This window comes from Zalophus californianus, chromosome 6 (genome assembly GCF_009762305.2).
Source record: "Zalophus californianus isolate mZalCal1 chromosome 6, mZalCal1.pri.v2, whole genome shotgun sequence".
Classification (NCBI taxonomy): Eukaryota; Metazoa; Chordata; class Mammalia; order Carnivora; family Otariidae; genus Zalophus; species Zalophus californianus.
The window spans coordinates 57,597,591-57,614,271 of NC_045600.1; the positions used below are offsets into that span (position 1 = coordinate 57,597,591).

The 16,681-nt window shown below is 39.9% G+C and overlaps 1 protein-coding gene and 1 long non-coding RNA gene across 3 annotated transcripts in view; one reads left to right on the plus strand and one right to left on the minus strand.

The window, feature by feature from the left end:
* Window positions 1-2,172, minus strand: part of LOC113910413 — a 32,690-nt gene extending 30,518 nt beyond the window's left edge. The window contains exon 1 of the long non-coding RNA XR_003516031.1: window positions 2,085-2,172. This is a non-coding gene — a long non-coding RNA (uncharacterized LOC113910413). The remainder of the gene's footprint in view (window positions 1-2,084) is intronic.
* A 193-nt stretch (window positions 2,173-2,365) lies between these two features.
* Window positions 2,366-16,681, plus strand: part of FBXO33 (F-box protein 33) — a 33,686-nt gene continuing 19,370 nt past the window's right edge. Inside the window, exon 1 of one of the 2 annotated variants that reach the window (XM_027571987.1) lies at window positions 2,366-3,181. In XM_027571987.1, coding sequence (XP_027427788.1) covers window positions 2,574-3,181 — 608 coding nt within the window. In that variant the 5' untranslated portion in view covers window positions 2,366-2,573. The remainder of the gene's footprint in view (window positions 3,182-16,681) is intronic. The other variant, XM_027571985.1, reaches the window with a different exon arrangement.

Here is a 16,681-nt window from a genome sequence, read left to right on the forward strand (position 1 = left end):
TGCACTTAGCACGGAGTCAGCTTGAGACTCTTTCCCTCTCCTTCAGCCCGTCCCCCTGCTTCCACTCTCTTTAAATAAATAGACAAAATATTTTTTAAAATAATAACTAATTAAAATATACCAAAAATCAATGAGTACATGATATTAAAAAAATAAATAAAAGCTAGAAAAACTCATTTGTCACTCTTTGAGGCCCTAAAACTTACTTTCAAAATTGGTAATAAAGAAAAACATCTAAACATTTTTTTTCTAACTTTCCAACAGAAGCTGTATTTTGGAGTAACTACATGTTGCCAGTTTATGAAAGAAAGCCTCTACCCAGAATGCAAATTAATAAATATAGATGAAATGAAAGAATTAGAAACTATCATTTTGCAACCCCTAATAAAATTATGATTCAGGCAAGAATTATCAATTATTATTAAGGGCATTAAGTGAATGGTTAATAGGGGAGTTAGACATTTTTAGAAAGCCAAATAACACGTTACAGATTACTTTAAGGAGAAAAACAAAGCATAAATTTAGGGGGGAGATCAAGATGTCACCAACTTAATCAAGCCATTAGCATTAATGTCCAGGTTTATTAGAAATTCAAGGACTAGAGAGGTAAGCTAAACACCAAGAGAAAATAGTCAAAAATTTATAGTCAAAAATAGTCAAAAAATTATAGAAGGGGAGATATTTTACTGGATAATGTCTCCTCTCTAGCTAATCAAAGGGGAAAAAATGTGTTGGGGGGGTGACTATTCTAGATTAACAGACTTGAAATACATAAACAAAAACAAGTGTGGTCTTTAACTGGATTCTGGTTTGGATAAAACAGCTGTAAAGGTCATTTGGGAGATAAATGGATAAACATGAAGACTTACAATATTAGATATTAGAATATTAGATAACATTAAGATGTTATTTAAAGTGTGATAATATTTTTGTTATATAGTTAAATATGCTTTTATGGAGATGCATACTGAAGAACTTAGAAATGGAATATCTAGAGGTCAGTGGTTCACTTCAAAATACGTCAATGAGTTTAAGAAATAAAAAATTAAAATCCAAGTCTCAACTTCCTAATTCACTGCTGTTGCCGTAAGTACTCGTTATTCATTAAGATATAATAGTAATTACATTGAAAGAACACTTGCAGACAGAGGTTCAGAGAAGTGATCTACCAGAATGATAGCTTTTTTTCTTACAGGTACTTAGCTGATGAGAACTCACAGATAACAACAACACTATATCGTTGGCAACATGGTACGTGCAAGGCACCAAAAGCCATCAAAGCAGAATGAATGGAGAGTTTTGCCCTCAAAGAGCTAAAAATATTTAGAACAGTTTCTTGGTGTTTACTAAGAGAACAAGGCTGTTCCAAGATCATAGTGAAGGCTCTGGAGCGGCAGCCTCACTAAAGCAATCCTCAATTATTACATAAAAATCACTTATTCCTTTCGGACTTCACCGCTTTTTACAACCAGTAAACTACTTCCCAAGTTGTGATCAAGGGACACTTTTAAAAATCCTTCCCTGAAATTACGGGCGCCAAACTAAAGAAAACCTTTACCATAACCATCAGCTTCTTTTCAACTAAGAGCCTTTAAATCTCAGAACCGGGAACTCAGAACTTCCCTCAAATCCCGGAGAAGAGGCTGATGATCGACCAGAGATCGAACTCATTTGCCTTTTCTTCCCTCTCTCCCTCAAAATCCAACGGGTGGCGCTGTCCTCACACCTTCCCCACAGACCGGGTGTGCGCAGAGGTTATTTGCACTGTCGGACCAGTGATGAACTTCCACCTGCGGCCTCGGTCTGTGCTCGCCGCCGCCCCGCACCGCGCTTCTCCTCTACCGACACAGCCCGTCCGAATTAGCCCGCGAGTCCGCCCGCTCCCTCTCCTTAGTGGCTCTCTCTGTCTCTCACGAACTCTTAACAGTACCCTGGGCGGGTGGGTCCGCCCAGAAACCCCGTGCATGCTGACATTTTGGCTCTGAGTCCTCGGCCCAGCAACTGAGAAACTGCGAGACCCCTCGCACTGACCCAAGTTCCCCCAATGCCACCGCCTGAACGTCCAAATTAACTAACTGACTTACACACTTGATGGGACTCAGCAGCCACTAGATGGGACGAACCGCCTAGCGCCGGCACTAACCGCGCTTCCCGCCCCGCCCCGCCCCGCCGGCCTGCGTGCGTCAAAAGTCACGTGCCGCGTCTCCCTTCCCTACCGGCAACCAGGCGCTCCCCTCTTCCGGAAGTCGTGCTCCTCCTCGCAGGGCTCCTCCCACCACCGGTGACGTCAAACTCAGCGTCTACCACTGCTCTGCCTCCGCCTCCAAGCGCGGGGAGGTCTGCCGTTTCTTTACGATAAGTCCCTCCGCTTCCTGGGCCCTAAACATTACAAGCGAGGATTTTGAAGTTACTGAGGGTGTAGGCCTTGGACTCGCGTGAGTACAGGTTAAGGGGCCAGAAGCTGGCTATCTAGAAGCCACACCCTCAGAGACCTTCCCCCCTCTCGGCAACTTCTGCTGCACTTGGTTCCGCCAAGACCCACGACGGTTCCGCCCCCTTCTTCCTTGTCATTGATGTTGTTGTTCTTGTCAGTGCCGCAGCCCCGACCGCCGGGAGCTCGAACCCGAGCCGGGGCCGCCCGGGTGGCGTGGTGGCGGCGGCAGCGGCTGCGGCGGCAGCAGCTGCGACGGCTGCGGGGGCTGCTCCGGGGACTGCGGGGGCGGCCGGGGGCTGGCAGCCGGCGGCGGGGCCGGATGGCTCTGTGCGGACAGGCGGCAGGCGCCGCGTCGCTGCCCAGCGAGCTGATCGTGCACATCTTTTCCTTCCTGCCGGCGCCGGACCGGCTGCGGGCCTCAGCTTCCTGCTCGCACTGGCGCGAGTGCCTCTTCTACCCTGCTCTCTGGCCCCAGCTCCGCATCTGCCTCCGCGTCTCCCCTGCGGAGCAGCCTCGGCTCGAATTCCTCATGCGCAAGTGCGGCTGGTTCGTGCGGGAGCTGCGTGTTGAATTCGCCGCCGAGAATTACCTGAGCGGTGGCGGCGGCCCGGGCGATGGAAGCGGCGCGGACACCGGGACTGGCGGGGAAGAAGTCGAGGCCCTGCAGCTCTCAACCCGTTGGCTGGAAGTGCTGCGCACCTACTTGGAGCTGGTGCTGTGCGTGCTGGTCAGCATCCGGAACAACAGGTAGGCTCATCATGGACCTTCCATCCATCCTCCTTTCCCCTCTCCCCTTCTCCCTGGGCCCCTTGGCGCTTCCCACCTCTCACCCCGAAATAGATTCAGTGCGGATACGCCCGGCCGGATTTAGCGTTGCTTTCTTCAGTGACTGCGGGTGTCAGTTCCAACTCGGCGATTTACTTGAGGCGGGAGGGCATAACGGGACTCATCATAATACTTTATAAACAGTGATGGACTTGATGTTTGTCAGACACCTCTCCTGGCGCCTTTCAAGCACTGTCTCATTCATCCTCTCTGTGGCCCTGGGATGAAGCTGACAGGCGCCGTCATTCTTCATTTTACAAATGGGAGAGCTGAAGCTTGTGGGGGTGAGGCCTGTGAGTCTTGAGAGAAAACAAAACATAATCTGGTTTTTCTGACTCTGAACCTGTCCATTCAAAATAGTTCGTGGTGGGGGAAGAAGTAGGTATGCTGCTAGTGTCTCACAGTTACAAGACTCTCCCTAAAAGAAATCTCTGACAGCCATTTTCTTACCAGGAATAGTTTTCATTAACTGGGCCAGGCACAAAGAGTAGGAGGAGTGTTTGTTAAAGGGATGGGGGAAGAGCCTGATCATCAGGGTTGGAAGTCCCTCCCCTTGCACCTCTAGACTCAACTTGTCCCCAGTGATTCACCTAAAAGTAGCACAGTACAGCTTAGTGTTTGTGTGTGCTAGGGGAACTGCCCAATGTCTGCAAAGAATAAGCATGTAAATGTCCTGGTTTTGCATCAGGACTTTATTGTAAATCTGGGACTAACTTCCTATGTTCTGACCTATTATCTTTAAAAGCATTTTCCTTTATTTGTCGTCCTCTCCAAAATCCTATTAATTTAAGTTTTTGCATCTGGATGTTCTAAATAACCTTACAATTAAACTGTGAGTCGGAAAAAATTTCACAAGTTCTAAAAGGAGCAACTTACCTGGTAATAATAGTTTAGCAGCTTACAAGTACACCATCTTATTTGATCCTTTCAGTGACCCTGGGAGTTAGGCAAGGCAGCTATTATCCCTATTTTATAGAAAAGAAACTGACACAAGTGATGTACACATTGTCATACAGCATTATTTTTCTACAAGAGCAGTGTCCTTCCTTTTGCAATAAATACATTGTGTTTAACATCATGCATTATATTGAACAGGGTTGAGAGAAGGTACTGATTTAATATAATTTCTGGATCTGAATCAAAAGAGTGGGAGATAAGCATGTAGCTCCAACTTGTACCTGGAGCCTGGCTCCATCATTCCAGTGGCCTGTGTATTTCCCCAGCTTTTCACACCAAGCCCTTCCATTTTCTTACTTTGGTTGTATGTAGCAAAAGAGGCGGTTTGAAGCTGTAAATTTGAGACTCTCAGAGTTGAATGTATGACTAGAGGACCAAATGATCCAGAGTTTTAAAGATTCAGAGTCACTGAGCGCTTAAACTACTGATGAGACCAAGAGTGGGAGTGAATTCAGTGAGTACTAATTAGATTTTTCTGTTCTGAGATCAGATGGCACTTCTGAGCAACCATCCAAAAAAAAAAAAGCTTGCCTTTGGTCCAAGTACGAACAAGCCTTACAGAGTGCCTAGTTCCTTTTAAGTGTCTTAATAACTGGTTGGTTGGTTGGATAGATAACGTTATATAGGCAAAATAGTGGTGTATCACCTCTTTCCTTTGTTGTTTAATTCTTCTCTTTCTCCTCTCCTTACCCCTACCACTTTCTTTTCAGCTTTGTTGAGGTATAAATGACCAAAATGTACCTACGAGTTTTATTAGCATCCCAACCTACCTGTCTCTAATGCCACCTTATGCCTGCCCATTTGGGTCAGCTATCACTTCTATACAAATACGGCACACTGTCATCTCTGATTTTAAGGTTTTCTTGTCATTTACAGTAGGGGTGGTACTGTGTGTTGTGCTGCTTTGGTAGCACATTCATTGTGTGTGTCTGAAATTAAAATATAGTATTATTACATGTATTAATCTGTACTAGTGATACTTCAAAGGGTTTTTTAAAATAAAATATCTTTATATGTCTGGAAATAAGTTAATTTAACCTTTATTTTTGAAAATGTCTTGAGATATTCTAGTAATATTGAAAGTGCTAACATGAATGTTAAAAGCATAAATGGGACTAGTTTTCTCTCAACTTTAACAAATTTGAAATGTTTTAGATCAAGTTGTTTATTTGGTAATTTTGTTAAAGCCTATACTTATTTCCTTCTGTAAACACTTAAACTACAGGCTCAGGTTCAGTGAAGAAGAAAACAATTTCATGTAGTGATTTTTGGGTTTTCCAAAACCGTTAAATTTAATAACTAATGAGAAAAATGAACATTTGATACTGTTCTTTACACTTCCAAGCTAAATTTACAGTAGTTTTGGGTCTTGATTTCTCCCATTTTTATAAGTACTAAAGGGGGTATGAAACCTACCAGTTCACAAGCCTGATGCTTCCAGGCTTTGTGGTGAATTCCTTTATATAATCTGTACAACTCAGACTTATTTTCTTGTGTTCCAGATATTTTCATGTCCCCCAGAAAAAGAACTAAAACTATAACCTTGGATTGTGGGAACTTTTTAAGGGTACATTTTAGTTTTTGCTTGATTCCTGGGTTTCATATGCACGTGTACTCTCAGAGTGAATGTAGCCTCTTTACAGATATCTTAGATGTTAGGAACAACTAAAGATCAAAGAGGTGCAGAAATGCCTCTCAAAGGGCAAAACACAGTCCTCTAGGTTTCAGAGTTCCCTTCCCTACGGGAGTCTACAATATCTGCCAGTATTGTAAGAAACAGAAAGTAAGAAAAAAATGCAGTAGGTATTTCTCATTCAACTGTATTATAAGTTAAATAGGCTGAATTTCTTCTGCAGTTGTTCCGTAAGAAATTGTTCTTAAAAGTTCAAAACAACACATGTAGATATTCATTTTTAGGATTTAATCTGGTTGTTGAGTACTGCCTATTGAAATGCTGTATTTGACTGCTTAGGAAAAATGAGTTCCTGGACAATAAGATTTATAATAGCTAGTAGACTCAATTACTAAAAATACTTAGTTTTTTTAAAAAGATTTTATTTATTTGTCAGAGAGAGAATAAGGCAGGGGGAGCAGCAGGCAGAGGGAGAAACAGGCCCCCTGCTAAGCAAGGAGCCCGATGTGGGGCTCTTTCCCAGGACCCTGGGATCATGATCTGAGCCGAAAGCAGACACTTAACTGACTGAGCCACCCAGGCGTCCCTAAAACTACTTATTTTTAAACAGCAGGCATGGGTATATTGTCATCATCCAGTTTATGCTTTTCTGGACTGTATAAGTATTTTACATTGAGCTTTGTTGGATGAAATTCTAAATTGGGGGCAGTACTTTTATTAAAGATAAATATTGCAGTAGGCCATAGAGATTTTGTACGGGGGAGATTCTCTTGTTAAAAATCGGGGCTACAACTCCCAACTACATATATGTACATTGACCATTTCATGGCTGTGCTGGCTTACATAATCTCTCAGTAGTAGTTCTATGAATAATTCTTAGGTTTGGTTTTGTTGATTGGCATGTGCAATGAAGAAAAGCCTTACCTTTGTATTATTTTCTCAACATCAGTTTACCAAGATCCAAAAACAGATAAGGCCATTTAAAAATGCATCTTAAAATAGTTTAAAAATTCTTTGGACATTTCATATTATTATCTACCATGGTAGGAAATGCCTTAAAGGTGTTGTGTTCAGCAACCCTCAGCCTTATTTTTCTTGAAATATTTTCCCCTCTCATAATGTAGTAAATACATGTAATAATAGCATCTTTTTTATGAGAGCTTTTATTATTTGTGTAAAAAGCCCATTTGCAGAATAAATATTAAAATATATTAGGACTCTGGGGCGCCTGGGTGGCTCAGTCAGTTAAGCAGCTGCCTTCAGCTCAGGTCATGATCCCAGGGTCCTGGGATCGAGCGCCATGTGGGGCTCCCTGCTGAACGGGTAGTCTGCTTCTCCCCCCACCAACCCCCCTGCTCATGCGTGCTCGCTGTCTCTCTCTCTGTCAAATAAGTAAATAAAATCTTTTTAAAAAAATAAAGTATATTGGGACTCTGACCAGTGTATACTGTCCAAGAGGTGATTGCCCATAGAGAGGAAAGGTGAGATGATGCATATCCAAAAGACTGCTTACCTTAAAACTGACAGTATAAAGTGGTTCCAGAGGTCTTTGAGAAAGGAGGAGATTCTAACCTGTTAAAGAAACTAACAACCTGGGAGGGCTGCTGAGAAGAATTAGGGTTCTCTCTAGTCCATAGGTACATTCTTACAATGACTGAGAACTGATAGTTGGAGGATATGAAATAAAACTCAGCAAAAGATTGTTAAAGTAAAATATTATTTTTTCTGTGTTAAATGAAGCTGTGAAGTAGCTTTTGAGTGAAGTGATTAAATTATTTCCATTTTAATGTGTTAGTTCTGAGGCAGCCTTGAAAGAGCTCACCCAAATTGATCAATTTATTTAGGGCCTAAAATGATAGTTATCAAAAAATCTGGGGTTTTTTTCCTCCAAATATTGAGAGCCTACTATGTGCCAAACAGTGAAGACAAACTTCCCTTTCTCATGGAGTCAGCATTCTAGAGGGGAAAGAAAGAAACAAGTAAATAAATGAGAGGTTATTTCAGTTGTGAAAATAAAAGAGGACTACGTAATAGTGACTAGGTGGCAACAATAGAGTAGCAAGGGAAAACATGTCTGAAAAGGACATTTGAGCTGCAATGTGAATGACACAAGTCACCCATCTGAAGATCTGAGCAAATAGCATTTTAAGCAGGGGGGAAAAAAAAACACTAAGCACCAAGGCCTCGGGCCAAATTTTTGCCCTGTTGGAGCAATAGGAAAGAAAGTATGGCAGGACCATGAGAATGAAAATGGGAGGGGTGTCATGATGCTTTCTGAGATGTAGAAGGAGGAACGAATGGGATTGGTTATGTGGGCTTGTGGAATGAAGTTTGAGCTACATTCTAAGAATAAAAGAAATCACTAAAAAATATTTAAGGGCAAGAGTAATGTGATCTAATGTGCATTTTAAGACACTCTGGTTGCTGTGTAATGAATGAATTATAAGAGGGAAGAAGAGAGGACACAGGGAAACTTGGGAAACTTGCAATAATCTAGACAGAAATGATGGTAGCTTAGAGTATGGTGGAGACAGTGGAGATGAAGAAAAGTGGATAGATTTGGAATATATTTTGGAAGTAGAGACAAGAGGATGTGCTACTTGGATGTAGAGAAAAGGGAGAATCAAATATTTTCCCATCATTACTCTAAGAAGCACTCAGTTTTCTTGTCTATTTTATATTGTTAAAATGATATTTTAATAGCATGTTCAATAACAATTTTAAATGTCATATTTAAACTTTTTTTGTGTAATATCTGGGATTGGAGGATGATGGTAATTCTCAGAAGGTAACTGAGTAAGTGAATTGTAAACCAAATGCTAGGAGATTGCTTTTAGCTACCAGATCTTAATAAAACTAATAAAGGAATACTATGAGAGGCTGATGACTTATATCTGGTCCCTAAAATTGTGCTGTACAGTTTGGTAGCCACTAGTCACATGTAGCTTTTGAATTTTTAATTTCTTAAGTAAAATTAAAGATTAGTCCTACTAGCCACATTTCAAGTGCTCAATAGCTATATGTGGCTAGTGGCTACCATTATTAGACAGCATGAACAGAGTATTGCCATCATGGCAGAGAGTTCTATTGGATAATATTTTTTTTTAATTTTTAATTTTTTTTTATTTTTTTTAAGATTTTATTTATTTAAGAGAGAATGAGTGAGAGAGAACGCACATGAGAGAGGGGAGGGTCAGAGGGAGAAGCAGACTCCCTGCTGAGCAGGGAGCCCAATGCGAGACTCCATCCCGGGACTCCAGGATCATGACCCAAGACGAAGGCAGTCGCTTAACCAACTGAGCCACCCAGGCGTCCCTGAACAATATTTCTTTAAAGTGTTTGTTTTTGTTTGTTTCATTTGGCTGTGGTCATTCATTAGCATTTGTGAGAGGAAGAAATATGTTATAAAAAGTGTTATGTGGATGTAAATATACTTGGTATTGAACATGGACTAAGAATGGAATTGACCTGGAAGAATTTCTTGCAATGATGTAGATTATTTTAGCTTCTATCTGTTTAGAAAATGAAAACATTACGTTTTATGAGCTCCTTTACCGCATTGGGAAAGGTTTTAACCTTTTTAAGAACATTCTTTTAAAGTAGCAAGTTTTCATGTATAATTTTTCCATAGGTAATTAGACTTGGCTGTACTAACTTTAATTCAGGGTGGCTGTGTTTTGCATTTTTCCACTGATACTATTTATTACATCAAAAAAATAATTTGGGGGGTGCCTGGGTGGCCCAGTTGTTAAGCGTCTGCCTTCAGCTCAGGTCATGATTCCAGGGTCCTGGTATCGAGCCCCGCATCAGGCTTCCTGCTCAGCGGGAAACCTGCTTCTCCCTCTCCCACTCCCCCTGCTTGTGTTCCTTTTCTCACTTGGTCTCTCTGTGTCAAATAAATAAAAAATCTAAAATAATAATAATTTTGGATCCTCTGAAATAGAAGGAAACATGCTAAAGTTACTGCCACAGATAAAGTTCCCCAATTCTGAACCATGAAAGAGAGAACAAGGTCATTATGACCAAGATATCAAACTTTTAGGTCCCGGTTGTACTAAATAGTCCAAAAGAATCCCAGAAAAAAAGCTGAAAGGTCTTTAGCCTTCTGTAGTTAGAACTTAAGGAATATTTCTTTGGCTTATAGGTGGTTAGTTTTTTTTTTTTTTTTTTCAAAGAATTGCCCAAACTAACCCAATGAGTACCACAGGCATACCTTGTTTTATTGTGCTTTGCTTTATTGCACTTGGCAGATAGGTGGGTTTTTTTTGTTTTGTTTTGTTTTGTTTTGTTTTATTTTTGTTTTTGCAATTGACATTTTGTGGCAACCCTGCATGGAGCAAGTCTGTTGACACCATTTTTCCAACAGTACTTGCTCACTTTGTGTCTCTGTCATATTTTGGTAATTCCCACAGTATTTTAAGCCTTTTCATTATTATTAGGTTTGTTATGGTGATCTGTGGTCAGTGATCTTTGATGTTACTACTGTAATTATTTTGGGGTGCCACAAACCATTTCCACATAAGATAGTACACTTAGTAAGTGTTGTGTTCTGACTGCTCCAATGACCAGCCATCCCTTGTTTCTTTCCTTCTTGGGCCTCTCTTAATCCCTGAGACACAATATTGAAATATGCCAATTAATAACTTTGAAATGGCCTCAAGTGACAGGAAGAGTCATGTGTCTCACTTTAAATCAGAAGCTAAAAATGATTAAGCTTAGTGAGGAAGGTATGTCAAAGGCCGAGATAGGCCAAAAGCTAGACCTCTTGTGCCAAATAGCCAAGCTGTGAAAAGAAACCTTCTTAAAGAAAATTAAGAGCGCTGGGGCACCTGGGTGGCTCAGTCAGGTAAGCGTCTGGCTTCGGCTCAGGTCATGATCCCGGGGTCCTGGGATCGAGCCCCACGTTGGGCTCCCTGCTCAGTGGGGAGTCTGCGTCTGCCTCTCCCTCAACTCCTGCTGTCTCTTTCTCTCTCTCAAATAAGTAAATAATAAAGTACTACCCCAGGGAACACACAAGTGGAACAGCCTAATTGCTGATATGGAGAAAGTTTTAGTGGTCTGGATAGATGATCAAACCAGCCACAACATTCCCTTAAGCCAAAGCCTAATCCAGAGCAAGGCCCTAACTCTCTTCAGCTCGGTGAAGACTGAAAGAGGTGAGGCAGCTACAGAAAAAAAGTTTGAAGCTAGCAGAAGTTAAGGAAAGAAGTCGTCTCCATAAAATCAAGATACAAGGTGAAGCAGCAATTGCTGATGCAGAAGCTGTAGGAAGTTATCCAGAAGATCTAGCTAAGATAATTAATGAAGATGGCTACACTAAGCAACAGATTTTCAATATAGACAAAACAGCCTACTGTTGGAAGAAGATGCCATCTAGGACTTTTCATAGCTAGGGAGGAGAAGTCAGTGCTTTGCTTCAAAGCTTCAAAAGACAGGTGGACTCTCTTAGGAGCTAATGCAACTGGTGACTTTAAGTTGAAAACAGTGCTCATTGACTATTCCCAAAATCATAGGATCCTTAAGAATTATGCTAAATCTACTCTGCCTGTGCTCTATAAATGGGACAACGAAGACTGGATGACAGCACATCTGTTTACGACATGGTTTACTGAATATTTTGAGCCCACTGTTTAGACCTACTTACTGCTCAGAAAAAAAAAAATCCTTTTAAAATATTATAGCTTATGGCAATGCATCATTCACCCAAGAGCTCTGATGGAACTGTACAATAAAATCAATGTTTTCCTTTTTTTTTAAAGATTTTATTTATTTATTTGACAGAGAGAGACACAGTGAGAGAGGGAACACAAGCAGAGGGGAGTGGGAGAGGGAGAAGCAGGCCTCCCGCAGAGCAGGGAGCCCCATGTGGGCTCATGACCTGGGCCGAAGGCAGACACTTAATGACTGAGCCACCCAGATGCCCCTCAATGTTGTTTTCATGACTGCTGGCACAACATCCATTCTGTAGCCCTTGGCTTGAGGAGTAATTTTGACTTTCAAGTATTATTATTCAAGAAATACATATTGTAAGGCATTCACTGTCATGAATTATGATTCCTCTGATAATCTGGACAAAGTAAATTAAAAACCTTCTGTAAAAGAATCGCCATTCTAGATGTCATTAAGAACAATAATAATTCACTTGAAAAAGTCAAAAATACCAACATCAGAGGAGTTTGGAAGAACTTGATTCCAGTCCTCATGGATGATTTTGAGGGGTTCAAGATTTCAGTGGAGGTAGTAACTGCTGATGTGGTGGAAAAATAATAAGAGAATTAGAAGTAGAAGTAGAGCCTGAAGACATGACTGACTTGCTGCAATCTCATGATAAAACTTTAATGAATGAGGAGTTGCTTCTTATGGATGGGCAAAGAGAGTGGTTCTTGAAATGGAATCTACTCCTGGTGAAGATGCTATGATGATTATTGAAATGACAAAAGATTTGGACTATGACATAAACTTAGTTGATAAAGCAGCAGGATGGTTTGAGAGGATTGACTCCATTGTGGGTAAAATGCTATCAGACAGCCTTGTGTGCTACAGAAAAATAATTTGTGAAAGGAAGAGTCAATTGATGTGGCAAACTTTATTGTTTTATTTTAAGAAATTGCCACATCCACGCCATCCTTAAGCAGCCACCATCCTGATCAGTCAGCAGTCATCAACATGGAGGTAAGACCCTCCACCAGTAAAAAAAAAAAAAAAAATCGGTGAAAGCTCAGATGATGGGTTTTTAGCAATAAAATATTTTTTCATTAAGTTATGTACACTTAGACATGATGCTATTTTACACTTGATAGTTTACAATATAGTGTAAAAATAACTTGTATATGTCCTGACTGGAAAACCAAAAAATTCATTTTGACTTGGCTTTATTATAATATTTGCTTTATTGTGGTGGTCTAGAACCAGACCCACAATGTCTCAGAGGTATGCCTGTATATGTATAAGTTTTTATAAAAGGCTGTCAAAAGTTGTGATGGTTAATTCATAGGGAAATTTTTATGTTAAAAAGTAAAAAGATAACTCTTTTCAGTGGAATTTTAATATACCTATTTACAGTATACATGCTGCAAAACATACAACTTAAATATGTATATGAAAATTATGTATATTGAAACTGTTGTTGAAAAGATAAGTGCACACAACCTGTTTGAGAAAAGAAGGGAGGGAGCAGCCTTCTGTGTCTCTCTGGGAAGAGATTCCTAGAGTAAGTAGCAGTAAGTGGAGAAGCTCTACTGTGGGACTTTGACCAGGGGCATGCTTGAGTAAAATAGCAGGAAATGCCTTGGGATATAGAACACTGCCTACCACATAAAGAGGAAGATGAAGTAGAAATCAGTAGGCCTTTATTATGCTCTTGTAAGGACTTTGATTTTTACTCTGAGATGAGGAGCCATGAAAAAGTTTTGAACCGAGGAGTGACAGGATCTAATATTTCAAAAGGAACATTCTAACAGAACAAACTGATGGTTGCCAGAGGGAAGGGGAATGGAGGGATGAAAAGATGGGTAAAGGGGAGCAGGATATACAGGCTTCCAGTTATGGAATGAATAAGTCATGGGAATAAAAGGCACAGCATAGGGAATATATAGTCATGATATTGCAATAGCATTGTATGTTGACAGATGGTAGCTACAGTTGTGGTGAGCCTAGCATAATATATAGAGAAGTTGAATCTATTTTGTACACCAGAAATCAATGTAACATTGTGTGTCTACTCAAATTAAAGGATTAAAAAAAAAAAAAACATTCCAGATGTTCTGTTGGGAATAGTTTGTAGCAGGACAAGGGAAGAAGCAACAGGCTGGGTCAGGAGGCCTTTACAGTAATCCAGGCAAGGGATGATGGTGCTGTGGACCAGTGTGGGAGCAGTGAAAGTGATGGGTAGTCTGATTCTGTATTTTTATCCGGATGCCTTCTAGAAATAGAATGTAAGTATAAAAAATTAGACATAACTGTTTAATATTACAGCATCCTTTTAATTAGTCCCTAAATATGTCTAAAAATATTTTTCCATTGGCTATTTTTATTCGTTTTGTTTTCCTTTTGTGTTAATGATTTTTTTTTTTAAAGAAAATGCCTAGGGTTTGAACAGTTTGCTTTCTGAAAACATGGCTTATCTTTGCTGTTTAGCTCCTTGTACCACGAAGTACTTTCAAACAGTGCCCTGTTCATATAGGCCTTATGTAAATTTTGATCAGTCTGTTGAATTGCTCCAGAAACTTCCTGGTCTTCCTTACTGCAGTCACTTGGAATTTTCCTTTCCCTCTTTTCTCCTCCCTCACTTCCTGCTTCATATAAACCCATTACTTCTTTGAATTTGCTTAAGTCTGGCCCTCATATGAGTTATGGGCTCAAGATGATGGGACTAAGTGGAAAGGAAGAAGCAGGTAGTACTCTGCACAAGGATTCTTTGCCCCAAATCACTGGTCTCATCACCTGTAACCGTAAGCCCAGATAAATTTGTTTTCCTACCCAGACATTCATCATGTGTACTTTTCTATTACATCTCTTCAGTGGACAAGGAAAAGGGGAAGAAACAAGGGCAGAATTGAGCTACCTTTTATTTAGATGTTGCTAGTTACTTCAAAAAAGAATCAGAATCTCACTCTTAGAAACCTCAAAAGGACAATTTTGATTCAAGGCTAAGAAGAAAGGTAGTCACCTGAGGCAAGAGACTGATCTTCCATAGCTTAGACCCACCTTCTGAAGCCATCCCCCTCCTTAGAGTCATCACAACAGTCATGGGCCTGGGTAAAGTCCAGGCATATTGCCAGGACTGCAGAGAGCTGAGTAGATGTGTTCTTTTTTTTTTTTTTTTGCATTTTTTAAATTTTATTATGTTAATCACCAAACATTACATCATTAGTCTTTGATGTAGGAGTAGATGTGTTCTTAACAACCCACAAAACGCTAAACTAGTTTTCCCAGAGAAACAACAGTATTAAACAACCATAAGGGTAGGTACCATTATTATTGCTATTTTTTTATTATGTTATGTTAATCACCATACATTACATCATTAGTTTTTGATGTAGTGTTCCATGATTCATTGTTTGCGTATAACACCCAGTGCTCCATTCAGTACATGCCCTCTTTAATACCCATCACCAGGCTAACCCATCCCCCCCTTCCCTCTAGAACCCTCAGTTTGTTTCTCAGAGTCCATAGTCTCTCATGGTTTGTCTCCCCCTTTGATTTCCCACACTTCATTTTTCAGAGGTACAGGTCTGTGATTGCTATTTTACAGACACTGAAACAATCACAGAATAGTTAAGTGAACTTGCCAGTTATACAGAGAAATGACTGCCTGGTTTTCTAATTTTTTTAATGAAATTTTGTAACACACACAAAAAATAGACACAATGAACCAACCTATCACCCAGATTCAGTAATTTAAGGATTTTGCCACATTTGCATTCTTTTTATCTTTACTGAAGCACTTTAAAACAAATCCAAGATATCAATGTCCTTTTACACTACACACTTCAGTATAAAGCTCTGAAAATTATGGACTTTTTTTTATATAAACACAATGCCATTAATACACATTAACAAAGTTATTAATAATTCCTTATTCTCATCCAATTTTTTTTAAATGAGTCCTTTTAAAACTTTTATTTCTATGCCAAGAAACTAAACTCATGGACACTGGGAGTTTAACTGCCATAACTTTTCACATCATTGATACATAATACATATTTTAATAATTGAATGAACAAAGAGTAGGAGAGAAATCTATAGGCTGAGTTTCTAAGTTGTAAGTACTTAATAATCTGACAGCTCTAGATCTAAAACTGATGGCTTTTTGAAATAGGATTAAAAAAATGCAATTAAGTTGAAGAAATTCATTCTCTTTCAGCAGTAGTATGGCCTATTGCATGGTTCAGGAGATTGATTATCAAACATTATGGTTTTGTGCTTTCACAACACATCTAAGATGTGTTACAGGGGTGCCTGGGTGGCTCAGTCCGTTAAGCATTTGCCTTCGGCTCAGGTTATAATTCCAGGGTCCTGGTATCAAGTCCTGAATCAGGCTTCCTGCTCCGTAGGGGAGTCTGCTTCTCCCTCTTCTCTGCCCCTCCTCCCACTGTTGCACGCACTCATGCACACTGTCTTTCTCTCTCTCTCTAATAAATATAAAATCTTTTTTAAAAAAAGAGTTAAGATGTGTTGTAAGAAGGGCTAGTAATAGTAAGTAGGTTGTATACTATTAATATTACCTTAGGAACAGAGCTAAACTAATTTAAAGAATTGAAAGAAAACTTGTAACAAACTGTAATGTTTTCCCAGTATGTTTTTATTACATGCCTTTTGAGCAAGTGCATGTTATAGACATTGTGCCTGAAAGAACCCTGTTTGTTTCTTTAGTTCATTTGCTGATTCAACAACAAATAAAGGAATAAATAAACTAAATAAATAAAAAGTAGGTCAGATTTCATATTTAAGTAAAAGGATTATGTGGCACAATTCCCTTATTACTGGTATTATCTCATGGCCTCAAAATGAGGCATCTGTTTATTGCCATGGTTCAGTATGTTCTATTCTAGTGTTGTTGTCAGATGTTCCTTTCAGTCCGTTTTTACCATCTGAAACAATAGTGAGCCACCTGGAGGCTATATGCAGTTTTCTTGGCTTCACTATATGATCTATAATCTGATTTCAACACAGTATATTCGAAAGCTGCCATTGAGTTGTCAGTGTTTGTTTTTTTTCCTAGAGGGAATCAACAGTAGTTTAGAGGTTTCAGAAGAACATATCGGCAGTCTGGAAGACAGGATAATAGAAAGCACACAAGCTAAACATCCAAAAAGAGAAAAAAAATTTAA